Consider the following 24,804-nt stretch of genomic DNA (forward strand, 5'->3'; position numbering starts at 1 on the left):
CCTTTGGCTATATGATGATATAAAAGAGCTGAGGCCTTTTCTTTATCTCTCATACTATGTCTTTTTTTTCTCCTAATGCTATCAGGCTCTCTTGCACCCCTTTACTTTTTCATTTCAATAAAGATCAAAACTGTTCTGTGTAGTGACTCTTCCCATTATGCATAGCATTATACATGTCCATAAGGATATGTGCTTTGCATCATGGGATATTAAGGCAAGTGATGTGAAGTTCAGTAGCCTCTATATACGAGTTGCACAGTTGTGGAGTTACTTCACATGCAAACTTTGTTTGCTTACACTTGGGTAAAGGATTAAACCAAGAATATAATTTCTTGGCATCTTGAATTTATAGCATAACTAAGTAGAAAAACTTTCAACCTCCAATAAGCAGGGAGGTGGTCTCACACCGAGCGATGAAATTCATCTCCTAACCTAAAGACAATTACAAACATCCATGCCCACAGTGGGATTCAAGCCTGTGATATGTTGGTTGGAGAGGTGGTATGCTAGCCTGATGAACTCCTTTTGATCTGCAGCAGTCAATCCACTGTCAGCATGTCTGCTCTCCAGTCAAGAGGCTGCGGGTTCAAATCCTGCTGTGGGCATGGATGTTAGTGATTGTCTGTGGAAAAAAATAGTGGTGGTGGTTGGTGTAGTTGCGGTCAATTGGTGGATTGTGAGTTGTGGAAGCAGAGTTGTAGAGTAGATGCCCTCCCCCAATTAGTCCTCGGACTCCCTGGAGGTGACAAATAATAATAATAATAATAATAATATATCCAAAGCATCAGTCACTGTGTTCATCCATCCTCAAAAAAAAAACAGATTTTTTACTCTCTCATCCATCACATAAGGGTTTCTAAATTCCTGACACTTTTTAATCTTTGGAAATGGGAAGTAGCATTTCATGGGAATTCTCAAGAATTCCTTCAAATTTTATTGGTTTAATATTGTCAGTTTTTCTGAAATAAGGATTTTTGTGTTTATTCTAGTAGTCCAATGCTATAATAATGAACTGTGCATTCTAGAGATAAGAGAAAAAATAAGACTTAAGTTTGATGATTGTAAACCAGAAAATTATTACATTGCTACAACATACAGATAGGTAATGCTGGGTGTGTGTGTGGAGGGGGGGAGGGTTAATACCAATATTTGCATTTATTGTTAAAAGAGAATTTAAAAAAATGCAGAACCTGAATTTCCTGTTTTAAGAGTGGGTCTTTGTTTAGTTATAAATATATCTGAAGTAGAAAAACTTTCGTTTTGGATTAATGTGCTAATTGTTAATATTGCATCAAGATGCCAAGAAGTTATATTCTTGGTTTTATCCTTTATTCACGTGTAAGCAAACAAAATTTGTGCATGAAGTCACTTAATGACTGGGCTACTTGTATACATAGTGGAAAAACTTTCGAAACTAGTCTGGATAGCATCTTCACATCAATTGTGTTAGTATCCTGTAATGCAATGCAATGCACATATCCGTATGGACATATATAATACTAATTATATATATATTACTGTATTTCCCGGCGTATAAGACGCACTTTTTTTTTCTTTGAAAATAGGTCTGCAAAACAGGGTGCGTCTTGTATGTCGATACTCAGTTTTTTATTACTTTCATTTCTGGAAGTTTTCTCTGTTCCGAGTTACGCAATTTCTTTCTTGCTTCCTTGTGGTGTATGAGAGCATTCCAGTTATGTTAGTTATGTATTCCAGTTACTGAAATACATTCTAGTATTCCAGTTATGGATAGATAACATTTGGTCTAGGCGCTGTAGCGGACTGTTGAAGAAGCCTGTCCTGCTAGTATGGGATCAGTTTCGTTCTCACAGAACAGAAGATGTTAAAAATAAATTCAAGGACTTGAAAACTCAGTTAGCTGTAATTCCAGGAGGTCTAGCTTCAACCTTTAGATGTCTGTATTAATAAACCATTTAAGGAATTTATTAAGGAGAAGTGGAACACTGCATCCAGAAGACTGCTGGATGCAGTCTTCAGATTTTGAGGTTACACCATCAGGAAGAAGGAAGATTCCTAGCATTTTGCAAGTTTGTGAGTGGGTCAAAGCTTCATGGGATGCTGTGAAAACTGAGACAGTGGTTAAATCATTTAAGAAGTGTGGCATTAGTAATGCACTGGATGGTACAGAGGACAATTTGTTGTATGAGGACTCAGTTTCTGATTTAGAAGAAGTTTCAAGTGTCTCTTCATTTAGCTATGGAGATGAATTTCTGAGTTTTGACGAAGAAGATTAAAAGGTGGTTCCTAGTTAGATTAGTTATTTGTTGAAAGTAGACCAACTTATTACTTTATATTTGAAATACTGTAAATTCATTATAATATTCAGTGATAAAGTTTTTTCCCCAAAAAAAATGTGTACAAAAAAAGGGGGTGTGTCTTATACACCAGCAAATACGGTAATTTGCATTATATATATATATATATATATATATAGAATGCTCTGGATTAGAGATAGATGTTGAAAGTTTTCCCTCTTTTCCCAAAGGTTGCATCTTTGCCAAGTGCAAGCAAACAAAGTTTGCACATGTACATTTTCATAAGCTCCCAGAAAAGTTTTGATCTGATTTTAAAATTTGAATGGATATATTATATCCTTTGCATAGATGATTTGATCTCACCAGAAGTCAAGAGTTCACTTATTAAAAATATAACTATTTGATATAAGATGATATATCAAGAGTATTTTAGTAATAAGGTATGACATTGAACTTCCTTTAGTTATATTGGGAATTCACAACTAAATAATCAAATTTTTAAATGCTACTTGAATTTCTTGTATACTGTCAAAAGAAATAATAGATATGAGAACTCACTGAATCCATCCAGATAATTTTGAGATAAATGAAGCCTCTCTCTGCTGGTTTCAGATGAATGTCAAATATTTCTAAAATTGTCAGAAAAAGAAGGTAGTATTAGAGTAGTAATAGAGCCAAAAAAAGTAGGATGATCCACAAGGTAGGTTTGATTGCCTTTTTTTATTTCTCAAAAATTGGCAGAATTCTTTAGCCCTAACTTTTGGAAATTCATAGTTTCCATTCTTAGTCATTACCTGTAGGTGATCAGTTACATCTGCAGATATAAAATACACAGATAACCATACAGAATCAAATGAATTTCAGTTGCTTTTGTTATTTTTCATTTTCAAAAATGATAATAGCCTGTTTTATGCAAACGATTTTGTTTGTACACAGAATACATTATAACTATTGAATAGTATATAAATAAATAAACCTGCTATGCATTAAACTGTTAATGTATATCAGATTATTCGTGTAGTATTATGTAAAAATGCATATATATATTTTTTTAAACACTTCTTGAACCTCTAATAATACATAAATTGTGAAATTCTTGTCTTTTTAATTTTAGGACAGTTTCCTGATGGTAGATATGAGTTAATAACAAATAACCCATTCTTGAAAGAAGTTTGGTGGTTGCATGATGGTAATCCACTTAAACTTGACACATGTAAGTAATATATGTTTGTGTATAGACTAAACATTGTACCCTTACTGAAAAAAAGATTACAAAAAAAATTATCTTATCATAAAATTATTAAAATGAAGGATATATATTGTAATTTAATGGCCAGCTGAGTGTTTGGCTATAAAAGAAAAGTGCTTACAAGAGACAAATGATGCTTTAAAAAAAAGTTTACCAAAATATGTTATTTCATTCTTATAGGTTGTGAATCCTGTTCTGTTATTCCTAGGAAAAGATACATTGTTACTGATTTATTTCATTCACTTAAATGTGTTATCCAAAGATGATGACGTGCTTTGTAACAACATTTAAAACTCAGAACCAGTGGCTATAGTAATGTTATTAATAATGCTTAATGCTACGATTTGAATAATTGGAAGTTGTGTGGTGCTTTGAAATTCTGCTAATTCCACTTATCTTTTGAATCTCAGGAAGAACATTAAAATCTCAGAACAATTGCTGTTCATACTTCCTTTAAATGCTAAAGTGAAGATTTAAAGCAGCGCTACAGGAAATGGGTGAGCAGTTTCTTAAGAACATTTTTAGGACTTGATAAAGATTGTTACTGCAAAACTATGAAAAAAAGTACTTAAGAGAAAGATAGTTGGTGGTAGTAGTTTTACAAAAAATGCAACTGATTCCAACTTTTAAAGGTACACCAAAGGTGTGAATTAAAACTTTGTGTACTTGGTAAAAACGTTGTCCTTGTTGGAACAACTTGGTTTGAAATTCCATAAAAGAAATCAAGGAACCTTCATAAAGGGCTTCTCATCTAAAGATGAGAGTTAGTCAATCTCATACCATACAGAATAAGACTTTTTTTTTTTTTTCCAGAAACTGTTATTTTCCCTCTAGTAAAACCAACCAAAGATGCACACAGTGACAGACAGAAGAACACATGAACAGCATTACGCATTCAGAGCATAACTTGTGAAGATTATATTTTTATTGGTTTCTTAATTAAATTTTGAGTTCTACATATTGGGTTACCGTATATTAAATATAATTATGGAGCTGGACTGTGTAGCCATAGGTTTGATTCTAGTTGCCAACTAAATGATTTTTTTTTTTCTATGCTTTTTTTTTCCCCCAGTTACCAAATTAGTCAGTTTGGGTATGCAGGTAGACTTAATTCCTGGAAACTTGAAGTTTTTATTCTGCGAATTAGAAAAATTGACTCTAGAACAGGACTCACACTATTTCAAGTGGTGCTACAAAGTAGGGCTTAAGATCATATGATGGTAGCAATTGTCGATCATACTCTTGCTCCTGCCTTGAAAATTCTCATTACCCATGGCTTCAGCTATTAGTGATGTAGTTGTGATTATCAGCTAACAGTGGAGACCAGCTGCTCACTATTTACCAAAAAAAAAAAAAAATGCTAGGAATAATAGAGCTCTGCTTGCTCCCTTTGGAGAATATAAAAGAATTAGAGGATTTATTTATTTTATATTTATAATTATTAGATATATTACTTTTCCTTTCCACCACATTTTGGTAAAATTTGAGATGTACAGAAATAGTAAAGCTAGATAGGCTGTGTCAAAGACGAATGTTAAGCAACCAGAATCAATTAGCATTTGAATTGCTGTGCAAATGAGACCAGATCTTCAGAAATACCTCTTTGACCATTACTGTATAAATTTTTATATAGTATAAATCTCTGATATGTGACTATGATTTGAAGGAGATGATCATAGTGTGACCTCCCACGATGAGTCTCTGACTCTATGGAGGTCAACTAATAATAATAATCATCTAGCAGCTAGTAGCACTTCCTCCCCCTCCCCCCCCCCCCAACAGAGTAGAGTAACTTTTCGTTATGTTATTCCCACCTGGAAAAGGTTGTCAAGTACAGTACTAAAAATCCCTATCCCACTCTTAGTACTAATGTACAGTGAGTGAGCTAGGAATTTTTTTTAATTATTTTCTGACTTTTGATTGTTACTATTTTAAAATTATTAAGATTTTGATTTATATTATTTTGACATTTTTTTTAAAAATAATGATCCCATGTGCGAACAGCAAATGTTTAAGAAGAAATAAGAAGTAATCTGTTAAACACTTACTGTTCATACGTGGCATTTCTTAAACTGTACTCGTTTGGGGAAAACAGTATGGGAAAGGCTGTTCCAAAGAATAGAGGTGGATGAAATGAAGGAGACTTTGATATCGCTGGAGATAGACAGTGTATTTCTGTTTGGCAGTGGCTGCTGTACTTCTTACATGATTAGAAGAATGGTTAGGACATGGTTGCAGCTGGTTTGCCAGAGCAAAGCCTGTGAAAGTACTCACAAAAAAGGCACAATGGTGAAACAGTGTACTTATAGGAAAGTGACAAAAAAAAAATCTGCAAGATTGGTTGCCTATTAATTCGGTCGCCCTCTTCTGTATATCATCAAGAATTATGAAGTGTTGATTGGATCTAGGACTTGGCAAGTTTTTAATGAAAAAAGTACACCAATTTTTTTTTTACGGGCTGTGGAGGCTACTGATGTAATATTTTGTGCCAGGATAAGCTCTATGTGACAGTAAACCAAAGTAGAGGTAACTGATTTTGAAAGGATATCAGAACATTATCAAAAGTAAGCCGGAGCGAAGAAGAATCTTCCTTGCAGATGATATCAACAGAACTGAGTTCTAATAGAATTAAAGTTCACTATATTGTCTTTACTCCACTTGAGAATAGTAAGGAGAATCTTGAGACTTCAGTCATTTGAATCTTATTTGGTTTCTCACAAGAAAATGAAGAATCGAGAATTTTGTCATCAGCAAAATAATGAATAGGATTTGAATTCAGAGAGAGAGAGAGAGGGGATCATTGATGCAAAGGAGGATGAGCATGGGTGAAAGTACAGAACCTTGGGATACTTCAGCATTGATTAAAGCAATCTGATGAAGGCAAACCAGCCACCAAATCATGCAGTGAATGACCAGAGAGGAAGCTATCATTCTAGTCACAAAAGGCAAGAGGGAAACCATAAGATGCCAGATACAGTCAAATGTCTTAGAAATATCAAGAGTGAACTAGCATGGTGTTTCTCCGAATGGTTCTGTGACCTGTTTTCCAAAGGTGAGTAAGGTTAATTGAGGTCTACTGTAGAATGAGAATGGTAGAATCCATATTGGTGATCGCCAAATAATTGATAGGTCTCTCTCTAGGTAGTGAAGAAGCTGGACCTTCTCCATTGCTTTCAATAGTACCAAGGTGAGAGGAATGCTAAGATAGTCCGATAGCTTAGTTTTATCTCCATTTTTAGGTACAGACTGGATAAAGGCTTGCTTCCATGTTGTTGGGTAGATACTGGATGAATGTGACAAATTATATAGGTACAAGATGGATATTAATTCTGGAGCACAACTGGAGGAATACCATCTCGATCAGGAGATCAGTATCAAGATTAATAATGACCATTTTTCTAATGTCCTTCTGTGAAGGATCAGAAGGGACATGCCATTTGTGGTAATGCAAGAGGTGATTTGCCTTGGTCATCAAATCAAGAGTTTTAGGAAAAGACTGATGCCAAGAGTTATCCTCCAGTGAAGTTGCCATGGCAATATTATCGAGATGTGAGAAGGGGTGGGAACAAGGAAGTGCAAAAATTACACTCAACAGCCTTACCAAGAGGCCAGAAAGTTTGACTGCCAGTGAGCAGGAGGCAAGCTTATTATATTTCATTTTTATTATAAGTCTAATTTGGAATATTGATACCTTTTATAAGCCTGTTTCTGGCTGTAATGTAAGCTGAATGAGAAGCTGGATTTTTTTAAATTATTATTTAAGCAATTATGCTGAATTTTATTAAGGACTACAGGGGCACTTTTTTTTTTTTTTTTTAAGAGAACCAGGGCTTTGCATGTGGGTCTGGAGGGGGGGGGGGGTTGCAGTAGAGTGAAAAATGAAGCCCCATATTTCAGTGAAGATTATTTTGCTTTTTAGTTCAGTGCAAATGTTTGATAAGGAGAGCAAAAACAGTAATCAAACTATTAAAAAGAGGCATAAAAATTATGGAGGTTATTCCAGTTGGTACTATTGTAGCACCATAGGGTACCATAGCACCATACGAGACTGGAAAGAGAATGATCTGTAGAATGGGAAACCTGGATAAGACTATGGTCAGAGTTGCCAAGAGGAGGGTGGACATCCACAGTGTATTTGGAAGGAGAGCTGGTTTAGAAAGGGTTCAGTGTGTTTGAAGAATAATAAGGATTGTTGTCTTGGTATTCTGAATAGTTAATCTATCACAAATAGATTAACTATTTGTGATAGATAGTGACTGATAGCAAATGATTTGCTTCCATTCTGCCTTGATCTGTGAAGTTAAGAGAAAGGATTGTGTTATGGATATTAAAATGTCTTAGGAAGACAGTTTTATAATTTGAGAATTAAATTGCATTAAATAACTTTTTTTTGCATGTGTGTGTGTGTGTGTGTGCTAAGTAGTCAAAAAGAACAACATCTCAGAATTAGGAAGCAATAAAGCAGCAAATGAAGACTATATAAAGTGAGGTAAGGAAGTCTTGAGCCAGAGAAGATCAAAACATAGGGATTCTAGATTGGATAGCTTTTGTCAAGGGATATTTGATTAGACAATTCCTTTTGTGGCAGAATGCATCATGCATGATATAGTTGGGGGGGGGGGGTTTGTAATTCTGGAGGATGATACCATAGTACACACTTCTAGTATTAGTTTTGAGTTAATTTCCATTGAAACTCCCCAGTTGGATGCTTCTTGAATACTTGAATAGTATAACTTACATATCCCTCAGATTTGTAGACCTCATGTACTCAAAATTTCTGGTGAAAGTTTCATGACATTCTATTACATCTCTGTGATATAATTTCACTCAGTGTTTACTTTCTTCACAACTAAGCTATTTGTGTATATACGAGCTGTTGATGTACTGTGCATTATGGAATACTGGAGCAATTTATGTTACGTCTTGGAAGAAGATTCATGGAACAGCGTATCATCTCTCTCTCTCTCTCTCTCCAACTCTGCTGCTTTGCTCCTTTGGTTTGCAGTACATCATCTTCCTGAGAATTCTGTCATATGCCATTCATTCATTTGATATGCTCTTTTCATTTGGTTCTGTATTTTTCTGTTGTTTCCATTATGGATGTTTGGTTTAGCTCTTTCATTATATCTTCATTTCTGTTTTTTTTTTTTTGTCTAGTCTTGTGTAACCTCTGTTCTCATATATTTCACTGCTGCTGCAAGGATTCTTTTTTTATCTCTTTCTGTTAATGTCCATGCTTGACTACTATTAATAATGTCAGTTTTGATAAAATGTTGTACATTCTTAGTCTGCTTGTGTGTGTGACCATTGCTTGTCTTAAATCTTTGTTTATTCCATTTACTTGAGAGAACTGTAACTTCATTGTAACTTAATTTATATCCCAAATAATTAAAATTGTTGACTTGTTTGATTATTTTATTATCTATTACTGTTTTAGTTCAGACAAGGATTTTTCCTTTGAATGCCATTGTTTTTTTTTTCTTGCAAGATTGACACATTATATTCTTTTATTATTAAATTCAGCTTATAAACAGCTTTTTGTTGATTGTCCTCAGTTGTTCCAAATATCACTTGGTCATCTGCAGTGAATAAGGTAAGATAAAATTATTTTCTATATTAATTCCTTCTTTGTTCGTTAACCTCCATTCTTTGATTATTTCATTCATATATATATATTTTTTTTTTACCAAATAATATGAGTGATAGAGGACATCCTTGTTTAAGGCCTTCTGTTATATGGTATAAATGGGACATTGTATTGTGCAATACATGGTCTACATTGGTGCTATAAGTAAGCAGTTAGAACTGAAGGAGGTGCAGGAAAATGTTTTGATGTTAAATCAGTTGTGAGACAATGGTGTATATTATGTCCCCTGTTATTCATCATCTACATGGATCACATTAAGAAGGTAAGTGGTATTAAACCTGATGTCAGAATTGGAGATGTTAATCTCAGCTCTTTATTTTATGCAGAGGATATAGTACTCATCTTCAGTACTACATGAAAAAGTTACACTATTACAAACTTCTGATCAATTGATTTCCTTTAAATCAATCTGTTACCTGTCAAGACTCCAACATTATCAGATCTTATATTTCTGTCTTTTAAGGCACTTTTTACTGTATCAATCCACTTGCATCATTGTCTTCCTCTGGATCTTTTTTTCCAGCCAACTTGGAAAAAAACACTGGCAAACAACACTTGTTCTGCTAATCTATCCTCTCCCTTATGTTTAAGTAACTATACAATCTGAGATTAGCTCTGCTAACACCTGAATGCCAACAATGTCAGGTTCTTTCCTAATATCCTCATTTTAGTATGATACTACCATTGATGCCATCCATTCACTCTCCTAATCTTACTCAGGACTCTCATATCTGTAGTACCCAGTCTTTGATCAAGTGTTTTATTTCTAACCCAGCTTTCAGGTCCATAAGTTAAAACTGGTTTCAGCACTGTCTCGTATACAGTTCGTCATCTAGTGTTTTGACTAATTTCTCTCTTATTCCATATAAATTGATTCAGCTGAATTCCTGCCAAACCAGCTTTACTAATTGTTGTCTCTTTCCATATTTAATTTCAAGTCTTCACTAAAAATTGTGCCTGAATAGCTGAAGTGTTTTACTTATTCTGTTGATTCGCCATTCAGGATACTTTTGAGGTTTTCAATGTTTCTGCATATTTTCATTATCTTTGCCTTTTTATTGCTGATTTTCATACTAAATTTAGTACAACAGTTATTCAATTTTAGTCATGGAATCTTGCAGTAAAGAGCTAAGATTAGCATTGCCAATTTTGATATCAGATTTAATACCACTTTCCTTTATAATATACACCCTCTGTTCAAAAAGAAACCAAACTTTTGATAGAAAATAAAACACAGGCCAATTATAATTATTCAAATCGTTTATTTCAATCAATATACTCTCCCTCAGCTTCGATATAGCATTTGGCACGGTCAATTAATTCGTTAAATGCGTTTTTTTTTTAGCCTGTGTAGCTCAGTAGAAATGGCGTTTGCACTCTACAGTGCTTGACCGCAAGACGAAAGGCATTCGAATCTAGTCACCAACCAGAGGAACTTTTGCTAAGCCTTTTCTCGACGGGTTCCCGAGTTAATCGATCTCTGGCACGGGCTAGCGGGTTTTTTCTCCCGGAAACTCGGGCTTTTCGTCCCTTAAACTCAAGAAAATCGGCCATCAAACCCACACTATTTTCAGACATTAAAAATATTGTGTTAGGGTTAGGCACCATGAGATGGCAGCACTTGCTAGCCGCCTTCTTCACTGAGTACCGATTAATTAGTGATAGCCTTGGGCCAGCTATCTCTGATTGGCTACCAGTGGAGATCGAACTACCCACTCAGTCTCCAAAAGTTAGATAGGGCTAAATGGCCTCACCTACTCCCTATATACGGGAACCAAAAGGTGTTAGCAGAATGAGTTTTTTTATATTGGTTTTTTGGGATACTGTTGAGGGTCATGGTTACTGCCAGTTGAACGTTTTCAATGGTGTTGTATCACTTTCCTTTCATTGGCAAATGAAGTCGAGGGAAGAGAAAGAAGTCAAAGGGTGCTAAATCAGGTGAACACGGCGAGTGATCCAACACACAAACTTGGTTTTTGCTCAAAAACTGTCTCACAATGTTCGAACGATGAGATGATGCATTATCGTGCAAAAGTGACCAGCTGCCTGCATCACAATATTCATGCTGTACGTGATGAATTCTCACTATCAATCACTTCAAAACTTCAAATTAAACTCACCATTGACGTTTGGCCAGACAAAACGAATTCTTTGTGGATAATGCCTTTGGAATCATAGAAACAAATCAGCATTTTCTTTATTTTTGACTTCTTCAAGCGACTTTTTTTCTGATGTCCCTCTTCTGGTGGTTTCCACTCAGCTCACTGCCGCTTTGTTTTGGGCTCATACTCAAAACACCACGTTTCGTCACCAGTAACGATCATTTCAATGAAGTTTGAATCCTTACTAGCGGTTTTAATGAGGTCCTTGCAGTGTTCAATTTGATTCATTTTTTGGTTGTCGGTCAACTTGTGGGGAACAAATCACGAAATCAATTTATGAAGGTCCAAACTCTTGTTCAAAATGTTGTGCATTCATCTTCAATCTCATAGATATTTTGGGTTTTCTTTGATGAAATCATGCACTTTTTGGATGTTAACTTTGCTCAGGCCAGTTTTTGGACGGCCCAGCTTTTTGTCATCCTCAAGCATCTCACGACCACTTTGAAATCGCTTAAACCACTTGTAAACTTCAGTACCGGATAAGCATTCATCACCTTATGCTTTTTGAAGCATTTGATGCATTTTGGTAAAACTTTTATCAAGTTTAACACAAAAGTCAATTGCAGCTCTCTGTATGAAACTCATTTTTCAACCGTTTGTCAAAACACTGTCACTCTTGGCACTATAACTTGGCTTCTAATGAAACAAATGTCATAAACAGTCGACACTACACTAATGAAGGTTTTTGCCGCTTTCGACAACAAAAAGATACAACAGGTGGTGCCACTAGTTTCTTCTATTTTCGAAAAGTTCAGTTTCTTTTTGGACAGAGGGTGTATATCCTTGTCACACACCTGATTTAACATCAAATCATCTTCCTTTACCTTCTTCAATTCTAAATGATGACTTAGTTTAAATATTGACTATGTATTGCTCAATATAATGTCCCATTTACACTGTATAACTGTAGCATTTTGAAGAACTTTCCTCTTGGCACCTTGTCATATGACTTTTCCAGATCCATAAAACTTAAATACAAATCCTTGTTATATTTCCAAGATTTCTCAACTATTTGTCTTAATAGTGAAAATCTGACCATGACAACCTGTATTTGGCCTAAATACAGCTTTGTTCTTAATAAATTTGGCATGAAAATGAGCAGTAAAAAGACAGAGACAATAGACTGAAACATTGAAAATATAACTGCATCCTGAATGGAGAATTAATAGATGTAAAACATTTCAGTTATTTAGTCACAATTTTTAGTGAAAATAATAAATTAAATTAAATATGGAAATAGACAACAGAATTAGCAAAGCAGGTATGGTAAGAAGTCAGTTGAATCAATTTATATGGAATAAGAGAGAAATTAGTCTAAGCACTAGACTACTAGCTGTATACAAGACAGTGTTCAAGCCAATTTTAACTTATGGATCTGAGAGCTGGGTTAGAAATAAAAACACTTGTTCAAAGAATGGATCCATAGATATGAGAGTTCTGAGAAAGATTAGGGGAATGAACAGATGGTATCAATGGCAGTATCATATTAAAAATAAGGATATTAGAAGGAACTTAACATTGTTAGCAGCGATAATCTTGGGTGGTCATCATCAAATTCCTGACATGTATCAGGGATTGTACAAGATAATATGATAGTACTTCATGAAAAAGTTACATCATTATTAACTTCCTATTGATAGTTTTCTTCAAAAGTAATCTGTTATGTCTCGAGACTCCAGTATTATTAAATTTTATGTTTGTCTTTTAAGGCACTTTTTATTGTATCAATTCACCTTTATCTTGGTCTTCTATATGAGAAGGGTGAGATATGGGGGAGGATATAAAAAAAGAATTTTTAGACCAAACTTGACATAAATATGATGGATAGTGGTGGAGTGTGTACACAGTTGCATTGTGTGTGTGTGTGTGTGTGGAATGGAGTGACATCTTGTGATGAATCTGGAGTTGACACATGATGATAATAAAAACATTTAATCACATAATCATATAAATTTTCATGAGCCTACAGTTTCAGCAATAGTTAATGCTGAACTGTAAGCTCATGAAAATTTATATGATTATGTGATTAAATATTTTTATTATCATCATGTGGTAACTCCATTACAGGATGTCACTCCATTCCACCCCCCCACCCTCCCACACACACACAAAAAAAAAATGCCACTGTGTACACACTACACCACTATCCATCATGTTTATGTCAAGTTTGGTCTAAAAGTTCTCTTTCTTATATCCCCCTATGTTTCACCCTTCTCGTATAGAATGTGTGTTTTAGCTTTCCATTCCATAATACAATACTTTGGATTTATAGTTCATCTTTGTGTATATTAAAGTACACTCCCCCGTCCCCCCACGATTAAATGGAATTCACATTAGACATGTTGCCTTTATCCTTTCTATATCAGTGTAATGAAATTCCATCAGCCTGGCTAATTGAAAGCCTGAAATGGCTTTAAAAAGTTTCATGTTTGTCTATAGCAAGATTTCTGGATGGTCTAATCCAGGGATCGGCAACCTTTTTGGATTGAAGAGCCATTTTTAAAATTATATCTGTTAAAAAAAATTTAGGGAGCCGCACGCAGTGATGAGCAACCAATGGTCCACGGGTTGCATGCGGCCCTCTTAGGTTTTTTGTGTCCACAGTTTTCGTTTTGTACGGCAGAATTAGTATATTTTAATTAAAAATGTATTTTATGAATGTTAATTTTTACATGTGGATTTATTTGTGCAGGTTAAAAAATTAAAATATAGCTAAATAATGGAAAATAAATTAATACTTTCTAATCAAAGAAAAAGGAAATAATATTTATACGGATCGAACTGAGTATTTGATTTACTATTTAATTGCTCATCACTGCTTTAAATTTAGAAACTACATTGAAAAATATTATAATTAAACTATTTATTCATTTTTTTTTTTTTTTTTTTTACAGTTAGAACGTTATCATACTTGTAAAACACAGGGGTGGCATGTCACACGAAATTATATGATATTTTTAAATAATAAATAACAAAACAAAGATTTGCTTTGTTATTTAAAATATCTTCTTAGTGCGACTTTTGCTGTTGAACTTCTTGGGATAGTTTCTCAATATGCGGCGAATACGCCGTAATTTTCATTTTCAAACATGATGAAAGACTCACATTGTTTAGTTGGTTTCTCAACTTTTAATAAAATTCATATTAGAAAATATTTGCTCACAGAAATATGTCGATCCGAAAATCGATAGAAGTCCAAATGTGTATGTTTGAAATCACCGAATGTAAGTGTCCGGTAAACAATTCCACGTGTCAAATACAATCTGATCTTGCTTTTTAAGATCTTCTATTTCAGACCATTTTTTTGTATTGCAAGGGTAGATTTTTTTTGTCTTTCCAACTCCTCCAGGTCAGCTTTAAGATTTCTAAATTTTGAATTCCACAAATCCTGAGTTTTCAGGTTCTCTAACTGAAGTTGAAATGCAGCCTCATCAATTCCAGCAAAAGGTGAAAAATTTTTAATTCTGCAGGATTAATTTCAAGTGGTCACAATAAAAATGACATAGTTGCCTTGTTCTTTCTCAATTCCTCAAATCTCCCATTAAATGCAGATCGCATATTTATCACAATTTCTTTGAAAAAGGTTAAATTTTGGAATTATTATCAGCTTGTTATTGTTGATATTTCTTCAATGTAGAAAAATGTAATAATGTGCCTTTCTCTAAGTCTGTCGCAAACAAATATAATTTTTGTTCAAACGAAATCAGTTCTTCTAAAAGCAAAACTGCTGTATTTCCCTTTCCCTGTAGTTTCTTATTTAGTGCAGCATTTAAATGGGAAGTCATATCCACCATAAAGTAGAATTTTTGTAAAATGTAAATAGAATGTAAAGAAGGATTATCGCGTATGATTTCAAAGAGTTCAAACATGAAAGTATTAAATTTTTCAGCATCGCATGTACTATTTTCAATTGTAAAATATCCTTGACTTAATGTAAAATGTCCTTAATTTATTGCAAATGCTAAATTTAGGGTTTTTAGTTTCTAATTTAATAAATAACATTCATTTTGCATTATTCAAAAATAGATTGTTTAATAACAAAAAGAGCTGCAATTATTTATTCACAGAGCTGCAGGTTGCCAACCCCCTGGTCTAATCCTTAAATCCATGTATACAGTATTAATACAATACTATAGGTTTGCGGCCTTTTACAGGTGGAAGTCAAAAAAATATATATATATATACATCTACTCTATATATATAAAAAGATAAGCCGAAATTTGAAACGTTTTTATGTCACATTTTTTGTCTTACCAGCCCAGAACTCTGGGGGTTGGGCACTGTAGGCACCAGGGGGGGTGGAGCCCCCCACCAGTATATATATATATATATATAGATATAGATATATGTTAAAGATACCAAGCTATTTTAAATATAAACCTGGTTTAAAAAAACCAGGTTTATATATATTTAAAATAGCTGTATCTTTAACATATATTATACCCAAGATAAAACACTTTCTACATATATATATATATATATAAAGAAATTGTAACTTATAATGGGCAGCACTCTCTGATATGTATATATGCCACATGCATTATGGTAAAGAATCCCTATCCAGACTGGTTTTGATTGTTTTTTTTGGGAGGGGAGGGGGATTGAGACTGAGAGTAAACTAAATGGTAAAGCCTCATATATATGGGCAAAATGGTGTGTTGCCATGATATACTCTAAATTATAGTTGTCACAGTTTTTTGTTGGAAAGGATAGTACATGTTTGACAAGAATTATATTTTTGTATTCATCCTTATTTTACTCAGTCATGTTTTGGTTTAAAGCAAGAAGCAGATGTCTGAAGGTAATGATTAACTGCTATTTAGTTTGTAAAATCTCCCGAGATGAATTTTTTTATTAAATTTCTGAGATCTATTTTACAGAGGTTTCCGAACATATAGAAATTAGAAATTATAACATATTAAAATAAATGTTATACCCCTACTGTTAAATTGCATAAATTAATGTATATTGAAGTATATGTAAAATGGAAGTAAGGGATTAACCCAGAGTATAGCGATGACGATGTAAAAACAAAAGTTCGCAAGACCAATAATAAACTGGAAGAACATGATGCTTCCAAGTTGATGCAACTGTGTCCATGTGAAATGGTTGCGAGAAGGCAACTACCAGAGTTGGAAAGAGGCGGAAAGTGTCCTCTTAATGAAGCATTCACATGAAGTCTGGAAACAATTAGGGAAGTCTTTAACGGTAATAAATGCAAAACTATAATATCGGTGGTAGTGCTATTCAGTGGATGAGCACCACACACCTAACACATCCTGAATATTCGCTTGATATATATATATATATATATTGAAAAGAAGTCAATGGAAACCATAGTGTAAGGAATAAACAGCCATGGAAGGCCCAGGCCAACAGTCATTGATACCATACCGAGTCAGCTGCAAGTACTACCCACAGTGGATGACCCACCACACTCATCTAACTTGACCATAGGGTGACGAAGAATAATTTGTAAAACCACATTCGTCAGCCAACACATTGAATGTGGAGTTCCAGGCATCGACTGAAACACGAATCTGCACAAAAACATTCAGAATCAAGGCTTGCACCATGTGTTTCCATGGTAGGACTGCAATATTGAAGACATTACTCAAACCAGCATGCAGTGTCATCTTCAGTGGTGCAAAGAATGTGTACAGTGGGATGTGAAAAATTGAAAAGCTGTGTTTATGGAGTGATGAATCAAGTTACACACTCTACCAAGCAGATGGACAGATGTGGCGGATGCGCAGTTAATGTCTCTTACCAGAGTGCGTAATCCCAACAATGAAATTTAGAGGTGATTTTTTGAGTCAAAAAATATGCACATGAAGTATGTGTAACATTATATATTTTAAGCTTTGATAATACATACATATATATTTGTTAAAATAAAATTATTAATAAAGAAAACAAAATAAAATTATATACAAAAAAATGTGCAACTTCGAAAAAACATTACATATTTCTATGTTGAAATATGGTTTCGGATCACCTGCATTTTTTTTGAAAAAAATATCCGGTGTTAACTGCTTGGATTTTCTTTTTCTTTCTTTAAGGAGTTCAGTGTAAGGTTGAATAGATGCGATTACACTCCTTTTTATGTTCTCACTCCGTTCCCAATCGTGGTCCATTTCGCAGAGTTCATCAGTCAATGTCTCTATGCTTGCAAGGATATGCTGTAAATCGGCCATTTTTATATCTCTCAGAGGACCTTCTTCGTTTTTTTTCTCCTCCTTTGGATGTTGACTTAATTGTTCAGCTAATTCTTTTAAGTCTTCATTGGAAAGCGGTTTATCATGGCTCTCTAAGACTTCTGTCACATCTTCAGCTGTAATATCGTCAAATTCCACCTCATGCGCAAGCTTGGTAACATCTTCGATAACATTCCCCCCTCTTGCTCTAATTCCTCGAAGTCGTGCATAAATGCTGGAAGAAGTTCGTTCCAAGCTGCCTTGATGTTAATGGTCTTCAAAATGTCGAATGACCGCCAATAGTCTTTAATAGTTTTTCCTGAAGTGTCCAAGACTCTTACCATTTCCATAAATGTTATACGGAGGCTTTGAAGATTGATATAATCCCCTGATCCATCGTTTGCAAAAGCGATGTTGTGTTTGGAGGCATGTAAACAACCCTGACATCCAATTGTGTTCTTACTTCAGCAAGGTTTTGAGGATGTCCAGGGGCATTATCCAAGAGAAGCAATGCCTTGGCTGGCAAATCATTTTCTTTAAAGAAGCGAAGCACGGTAGGACAAAAATAATTTGTGTACCAATCTATAAAAATGTCTTGTGTAACCCAAGCTTTCTTGTTCCATTTCCAATAGACTGCAGCATGGCTTTTAGATCCTTGAAGGCACGTGGTGTCTGTGAATGGTACACCAACATTGGTTTAAGCTTCAAAGTTCTGGAGACATTTGTACCCAACAAAAGCGTAAGTCTATCTTTTGCAGCTTTAAAACCTGGAGCAGAATGTTCTTCACAGGAAATGAAGGTGCGTGATGGCAATTTTTTCCAGTAGAGCCCAGTCTCATCAACATTAAGAATGAGATCAGGAGGATAACTTTCTTGTTCTACACAGTCTTGAAATTCTTTAGAAAAAGCAGCTGCTGCCGCAACATCTGCACTTGCCTCCTCACCACATAATTTGACACGATGGCACTTACTTCAAGACTTAAATCTCATGAACCAACCTTTGCTTCCTAAAAATGTTTCTTCGCCTCCATCTGTCTTTTCAAGATTCTCAAAAATTGTTTTTGCTTTTATAACAGCCTACATCAGAGGAATGTTTTTCTGATTCAAGTCATCCACCCATAATGATAATAATTTTTCCATTTTTTCATGAAGTTTACCCCTGCTATAACTTGCATGTTTTGCATTTAGTGCTGCCGTAGATTGTTGCACAGACTGTTTTATTCTATCTGCATTTTTCATAATTGTAGTAGCAGTCAATGGAGGTAAGTTCATACTTCTACAGACATTAGCATGTGTCTGCCCGTCTTCCATTCTTCAAATCACCTTATCTTCTTTTCAAGTGTGATTGATTTCTGTGCCTTCTTAACACCAAGTTCTGCTAACTTTTCTGTACTTCTTTTATCAGACATGGTATATAATTACTTTATCAATTTAAATACGTATGTATGTATGTAAAAAAAATTAAATAGAACAATTAGGTAGATTCAGCAGTAAAACTAGGTTTGATACATATACATCGTAGTAGCTCGGTAAACACTCAAACACTAGAGTGCCTGCTAGCATCATTTCTCAGTCAGACCATACTACAGTAAGAAAGCACATGCAGGCATCCGTCATTATTGTGAATCGCCATAAATTGAACCGTCATAAACTGAGGGCTGCCTGTGTGTGTGTGTGTGTGTGTGTGTGTGAGCTATTACTTGGGGAATTAACCTCCCTACCGGCCAATGTGGATGAAATAGTGACACCAAATTGCATTTCTTATCCATGTTATTCAATGGGTTTTAGAGCTTCGTATCCAGATTTATCTCGCCGTCTATAGACGTCGTGGCCAATTGGGAGGTTAAAAGTTATATGCTGTTTGAAAATTGGCTATAAATGCATATTTGGGAATTTAAAGCAATTTTGGAAATAACAGGTATGTTTTAAAAATAATCATAATGTTGTGAAGTTATGGGGAAAACATGTTGCTTTATTTATCAGTTAACTAAAAATTTTTGATTTTAAAATATCTGTTGTTTATGCTTTATGTGATGTGTAGTCATAGTGAATTAGCATTTAGGAATAGTTCATGAAACAGCTGTAAAATCTTTCCTTAAAACAATAAAAATATATATATCAAAATCTTCTTGTATCAGTTTTATATATTGTATAAATATTATATCAGTATCTTTCAATGTATGAAATCTTGAAACTTCACAGGTGGCATTAGCCTAAGTAAAAATTTAATCTTAAAAAATGAAATTAAAAACTTGTGTTTCAGTAATTCATAATTTGCTATTTCTGTTCTGCATTGCTTTTTATTGATTTATATTTCCAGTAACAATTTGTTAATGTTTTTGCAGGTTTTCCAAGTCCTGAGTCATGTGGTTTTAATACACCTTCTCATTTTGTATCTGTTCTTGCTGATGCAGTAGCTGAATGGAAAGAAATGGATCATATTGTTCATACAAGGCACATTGGATTTTATGTTCATGTTATTGATGACAGTTAATAATGCAATAATTTTTCATTTTCAGACTTCTGATTTGTGTATATCTTTTGAAGAATGTACAGAAAATCTCTGTATTGTTTATATCCAGAAATTAATTTCATCTATTCGCTTGAAATCACAATATTTTGGTTTTTGATTTTCTTATTAATAAAGAATTCCGATATCTTCTATGTAAAATATGTCTTTCTTTAAGTAGAGGATTTTTTTTTTTTTTTTGTAAAGCTGTATATCGTTTCAATTTTAATTGATTCATTTTATTGTAACACATTCCATCAGGAAATGTTTTGTGCATTTATCGTACCAACAGGACACCATTTGTGTGCTGCTTTCACATTATGCGAGCAGGCTGAACTGATGCAAAGTTTATATGGCATGTTAGTTGCAACTGTTTCAGTATAATTTTATTGCTGCTTGTTTGTGGACCACATCAGGCTGGCATGTGGCCTCACTTACACAAAGTTTATGTGTCATGTTGGTTGCAACTGCTTCGGTAGAATTTTATTTGAAGATAGCATTTATGATCTGTCTTAATGACATCAAAAATTTCAAATGCAATCAAACAAACACTTATTTCATATAATTGAAATAAGTGTTTCAAATAATTGAAACAAGACAAATGTTAGGACAATTGTTTTTAGTTAGATACTGTGTTTAGCAGTTCAACAAACGGTTTTGCTTGAGTCTCTGAAGCATAGTTTCTGCGGCTGGGGATGTAGTGCCGTTTTTATTCTAGTTTTTCTCTAATTGCACTATTTGTAAGACAAATATATTACACAGACTGCAAATGTCTCTGTAACTTATTCAGTGATACAATAATATTACTTGTTTTCCTTGCATCTGCAGTATAGTGGCTGTTAGTGATTTATATTTCGCAAACAAATCCCTTTCCATCTGTTCATAAGTTTTTTTTTTTAATTAAATCCATCATAAATGCAAATATGAAAATCTAGAGTTTATAAGATCATGCATTTTTCACTCAATCCCCATATGCTTATAACACAAGCGCACATATAATATCACAGATGTGAATTATTCATAATCCATTTTACAGTACTGAAAGTACAGTCATACCCCGACTTACGCGAATCCGGAGTTATGCGGTTTTTGATATGTACATATTCCCGTCCCACTTCACGCCTCACCACTAGTCGTATCTTTCCATCATTGGCCGCATTCATCAGTGTCGCACATGCTGTGAACAAGCACTGACGTGTTTCACATGGTCTCCATTCATACACGATTTTTATAGTCTACAAACCTTGCGATTGTTTAATGTTATATTCTTGATAAAAATTTTATCACATAAAAAATAATGTCGTCCAAAAGAAGCAAGTCCGATTCTTCTACAGCTAGCAAGAAAAGAAAAACATTCACTTTGGAAACAAAACTCAACATTATTAAGGATTTTGAAGGTGGAATGAAAATTTGTGAGCTAGCAAAGAAGTTCGATCTACATGAATCCACAGTAAGAACAATCATAAAAGAAAGATTTACAGATTTTGGAGGGCATAGATTCTAAAGAAGAGCGAATTGTAGGCACAAGGCAAGGAATAAAAAACATTAGCTTGCTATGAAGAAATTTTGCGTGACAAGAAAAAGACATTATGCCATCAGATCAATCTATTAGATTTTACGAAACCATCGACATCGAAATAACTTTCTTTTTTTTATGTACGAAAAACTACAATTATGATTATATTAATGTTTTAAGAAATATAATATGGTGTTTTTGTAAACCTTTGGTCTAAATTAACTAATATTTTGTATGTTTGTATATATAAATTACATGCAAAATTATACCCCGAGTTATGCGAATTCGATTTTGCTTTTTGTTGGTCCCACCTACCGCATAACTTCGGGGTATGACTGTATTTTTATTGACGCCTATTGTTTCTCTTCCTTATATCTGCTATTCTTTTACATCTTTTAGTAAATCAAGTATACTAACTATTTTTTTTTTATTATTCGTATGGGGTTCTCATTCCTCATCCATCCCTTAGGGCTGGTTGAGCCCTTCTAATTGACGGGTCAAGTATGTATTTATGACTGTAAATCCGCATGTTCACGGGCCGGTTTGCCTGTTCTGAGGGACAGAAACCTGAGTTTCCGGGTGGAAAAAAATCCTCTACTTCTATATGAGACTGGCTAACTCACCTTTATTCAAAGAGACCGGATAAAGGTTCCTCGCATCATGGACAGGAATCGAACTCAGGTCTTTCCAACCAAAGGACTTCGCCTATTGAGCTATGGAAGCTCTTATAGTAACTAATAATCAAAATATCATTCTCTCTAATTATTGTTTGTTTAATATATTCTGAAAGAACATTCTTTTTACCTTTCCCCCCTCTCCTCAATGTGGGATTAATTACGATCAAAGATGCTGTTATGAAAAGTGATGCGCAGGAACGGGATTGCTGGTAATTTCGCTCGCTTCGCCAGATAGTTAGGTTCACGGCAAGCAAGCTACTATCACCCAACGTGAACGTGTTAAACAGCAAACATACTAAAATAGTCACAGGAGTTACCTATGCCTGGGACATATTTCAGTCTATCAATGTAAACACATTCATGCACTAAGGGGGAAAAAAAATTATATTATGCTAACTACACAAACATTTTGAGTTATGCATTATATCCACCCTTAGCATTTATAAGAACAAGGAATTAGATTTGAAATCAACAGAAAGTACATACATGTACCACTATCAGCTGTTGCTTCCAAGGCAAATGCTGTGAGCCATTATGATGATATGACATAGTCTATGAAAATTCTTTTAAAATTTGTTTGAAATGAAAGTGCGTGCATGTGTGTGTATTTATGCAATTTAGAATAATAATTTCACAATCTATTTAGATCATTACTCTGATTCAAATTATGATAGTTTAGTAGTGCTTTAGAATGTTCTTTAAATATACATTCAAGCTCTTAACAGTTTCTATGTAACAAATGTCGTATACACAAAACGATTTTGTAACCAATATTTATCTATGTTGTGTGGGTCTAGTTTGATGAGTGATGTAATTTTGATGTTCTTAAGGCTTTTCATCTTCTCTATAAAATCAGCATGACCAAAATGTAAATGTTTTGTATACACAAAATGTTTTGTGTATACAACTATGTCATCAGCATAGTGAAAAATTAGCCAGTAGCCAGTGTGTTAGCAAGGTGTAGGATCATTAATCTGGTATGGATGCTTAGACATTGATAATCACTCATGTTGAAATTTAATGGAGAAAACACATCTAGAGATAATAATTACTAACTAAATTTAATTAGCTAATAAGTTAATATGCCAGTATTTCACCTTGATCACCAAGGCATCTCCAAGGACACAAAGAGTATATAACTAAGCACATGCATGCAAGATCTTACAGTTGTAACTGATACTGTCTTTGTGTATGCTGATACTTCCTGAAGGTCTCCCATTTAATGGTCTCCTTTTTTAGCACACTTCAACACCCAAGAATCCATTTTACCATAGAAAAGAAAAACAATAGCTCTCTTCTCTTCCTTCTCTGTCTACAGAAAACATTGAACTGTTTTCTGTATGTGCAGTATATCCTCTGAACTTCAACTCTATCCACCATCATCCCACAAATCCTCAACTTCATCAGTTTCCTGCAATCCCTCACATCAGTATAATACACAGTTTGTAATATTTTCATTCCAAAGTACATAATCTTGCACTTTCCTGCATTAATCTCACAGCCATTGCCCTTTGCCCACACTTGCAGAATCTCCTTACCAACTTTATTAACTATTGCCATCCCTATTTTTCATCATCTGCAAACTGGATACTTCCTACAATCAAATTATTCCCTGTATCATTAAATAAACAACTATGTCCTTGGTAAATACAGTGTCATGAGGCACTCTATTAGTCATTCTCTTGGATTCTGCTCCATTATATATTACTCTTTAGTGTCTTTCTCCTTTCCTTTAGTGTTACCTTCATTTCAGTAAAATTATAGAGACTACAACTGTGTTAGGAATAATTACTTTAATTTTCTGAAGTTTCGACCTTCAGGTTTAATTTGATCACTTTGGAATACTGCTTGAAATTTACTATAGCTTGGTATATATATATATACGTTTATACTCCAGATGATGACCTTAATATACTTCAGGAAATTAAAGTAATTACTCCTAACATGGGTGTAGTCTTCATAATTTTACTGAAATGAATTAGTATCTGTCCCATCCATGCCACCAGCTTCACATCCATTTCCATTATGTAATACACTGGTGTCCAAAAGCTAAGGATGAACTACATTTTTTACCAATATATATGAAAAAATTTTCATGACTACAACCAAATGTGGACATAAATTTGTTGCCATCATAATTATTATTATTATTTCGGGCTACTCCAGGGAGTCCTTAGACTCATTGAGGGAGGCCCTAAACATCATGTCCACACAACTATTTGACATTCTCACAGTATCTATCATACCTTGCCTTGAACTCGCTGTCATAGCACCCACAACAGACTCTGGCAGCTTATTCCACTCATTTACCACTCTAAAAGTAAAGAACCCAGCTCTAACACTCCTGCTAACCACACTCTTGCCCAGCTTCCATAGGTATTCCCTAGTTCTCCCACCACCAGTCCTGATCTCAAAAATATCCTCTGAATTAATCCTATAGAATCCTTTTAGCAATTTGAATGTCTCAATCATATCTCCCCTTTTCCGCCTATCAACTAGTTTCTGCAACCCACAAATCTTCAACTTGTTCTCATATGGTTCATTCCATAGACCTGCTATCATCTTAGTCAC

The 24,804-nt window shown here is 34.3% G+C and overlaps 1 protein-coding gene across 5 annotated transcripts in view; it reads left to right on the top strand.

Moving 5' to 3' along the window:
• The window catches only part of LOC150103958 (F-box only protein 38-like), a 251,812-nt gene extending 231,610 nt beyond the window's left edge, over window positions 1–20,202 (top strand). For all 5 annotated transcript variants that reach the window (XM_090397198.1, XM_090397200.1, XM_090397196.1 and 2 more), the window contains 2 exons: window positions 3,391–3,489; window positions 19,877–20,202. In XM_090397198.1, the coding sequence (XP_090253324.1) occupies window positions 3,391–3,489; window positions 19,877–20,025 (248 nt within the window). In that variant the 3' untranslated portion in view covers window positions 20,026–20,202. The remainder of the gene's footprint in view (window positions 1–3,390; window positions 3,490–19,876) is intronic.
• Window positions 20,203–24,804: the final 4,602 nt, after the last annotated feature.

This window comes from Typopeltis vanoorti, chromosome 8 (assembly GCF_054136105.1).
Source record: "Typopeltis vanoorti isolate ZY-2024b chromosome 8, IOZ_Tvanoo_1.0, whole genome shotgun sequence".
NCBI classification, from domain to species: Eukaryota; Metazoa; Arthropoda; class Arachnida; order Uropygi; family Thelyphonidae; genus Typopeltis; species Typopeltis vanoorti.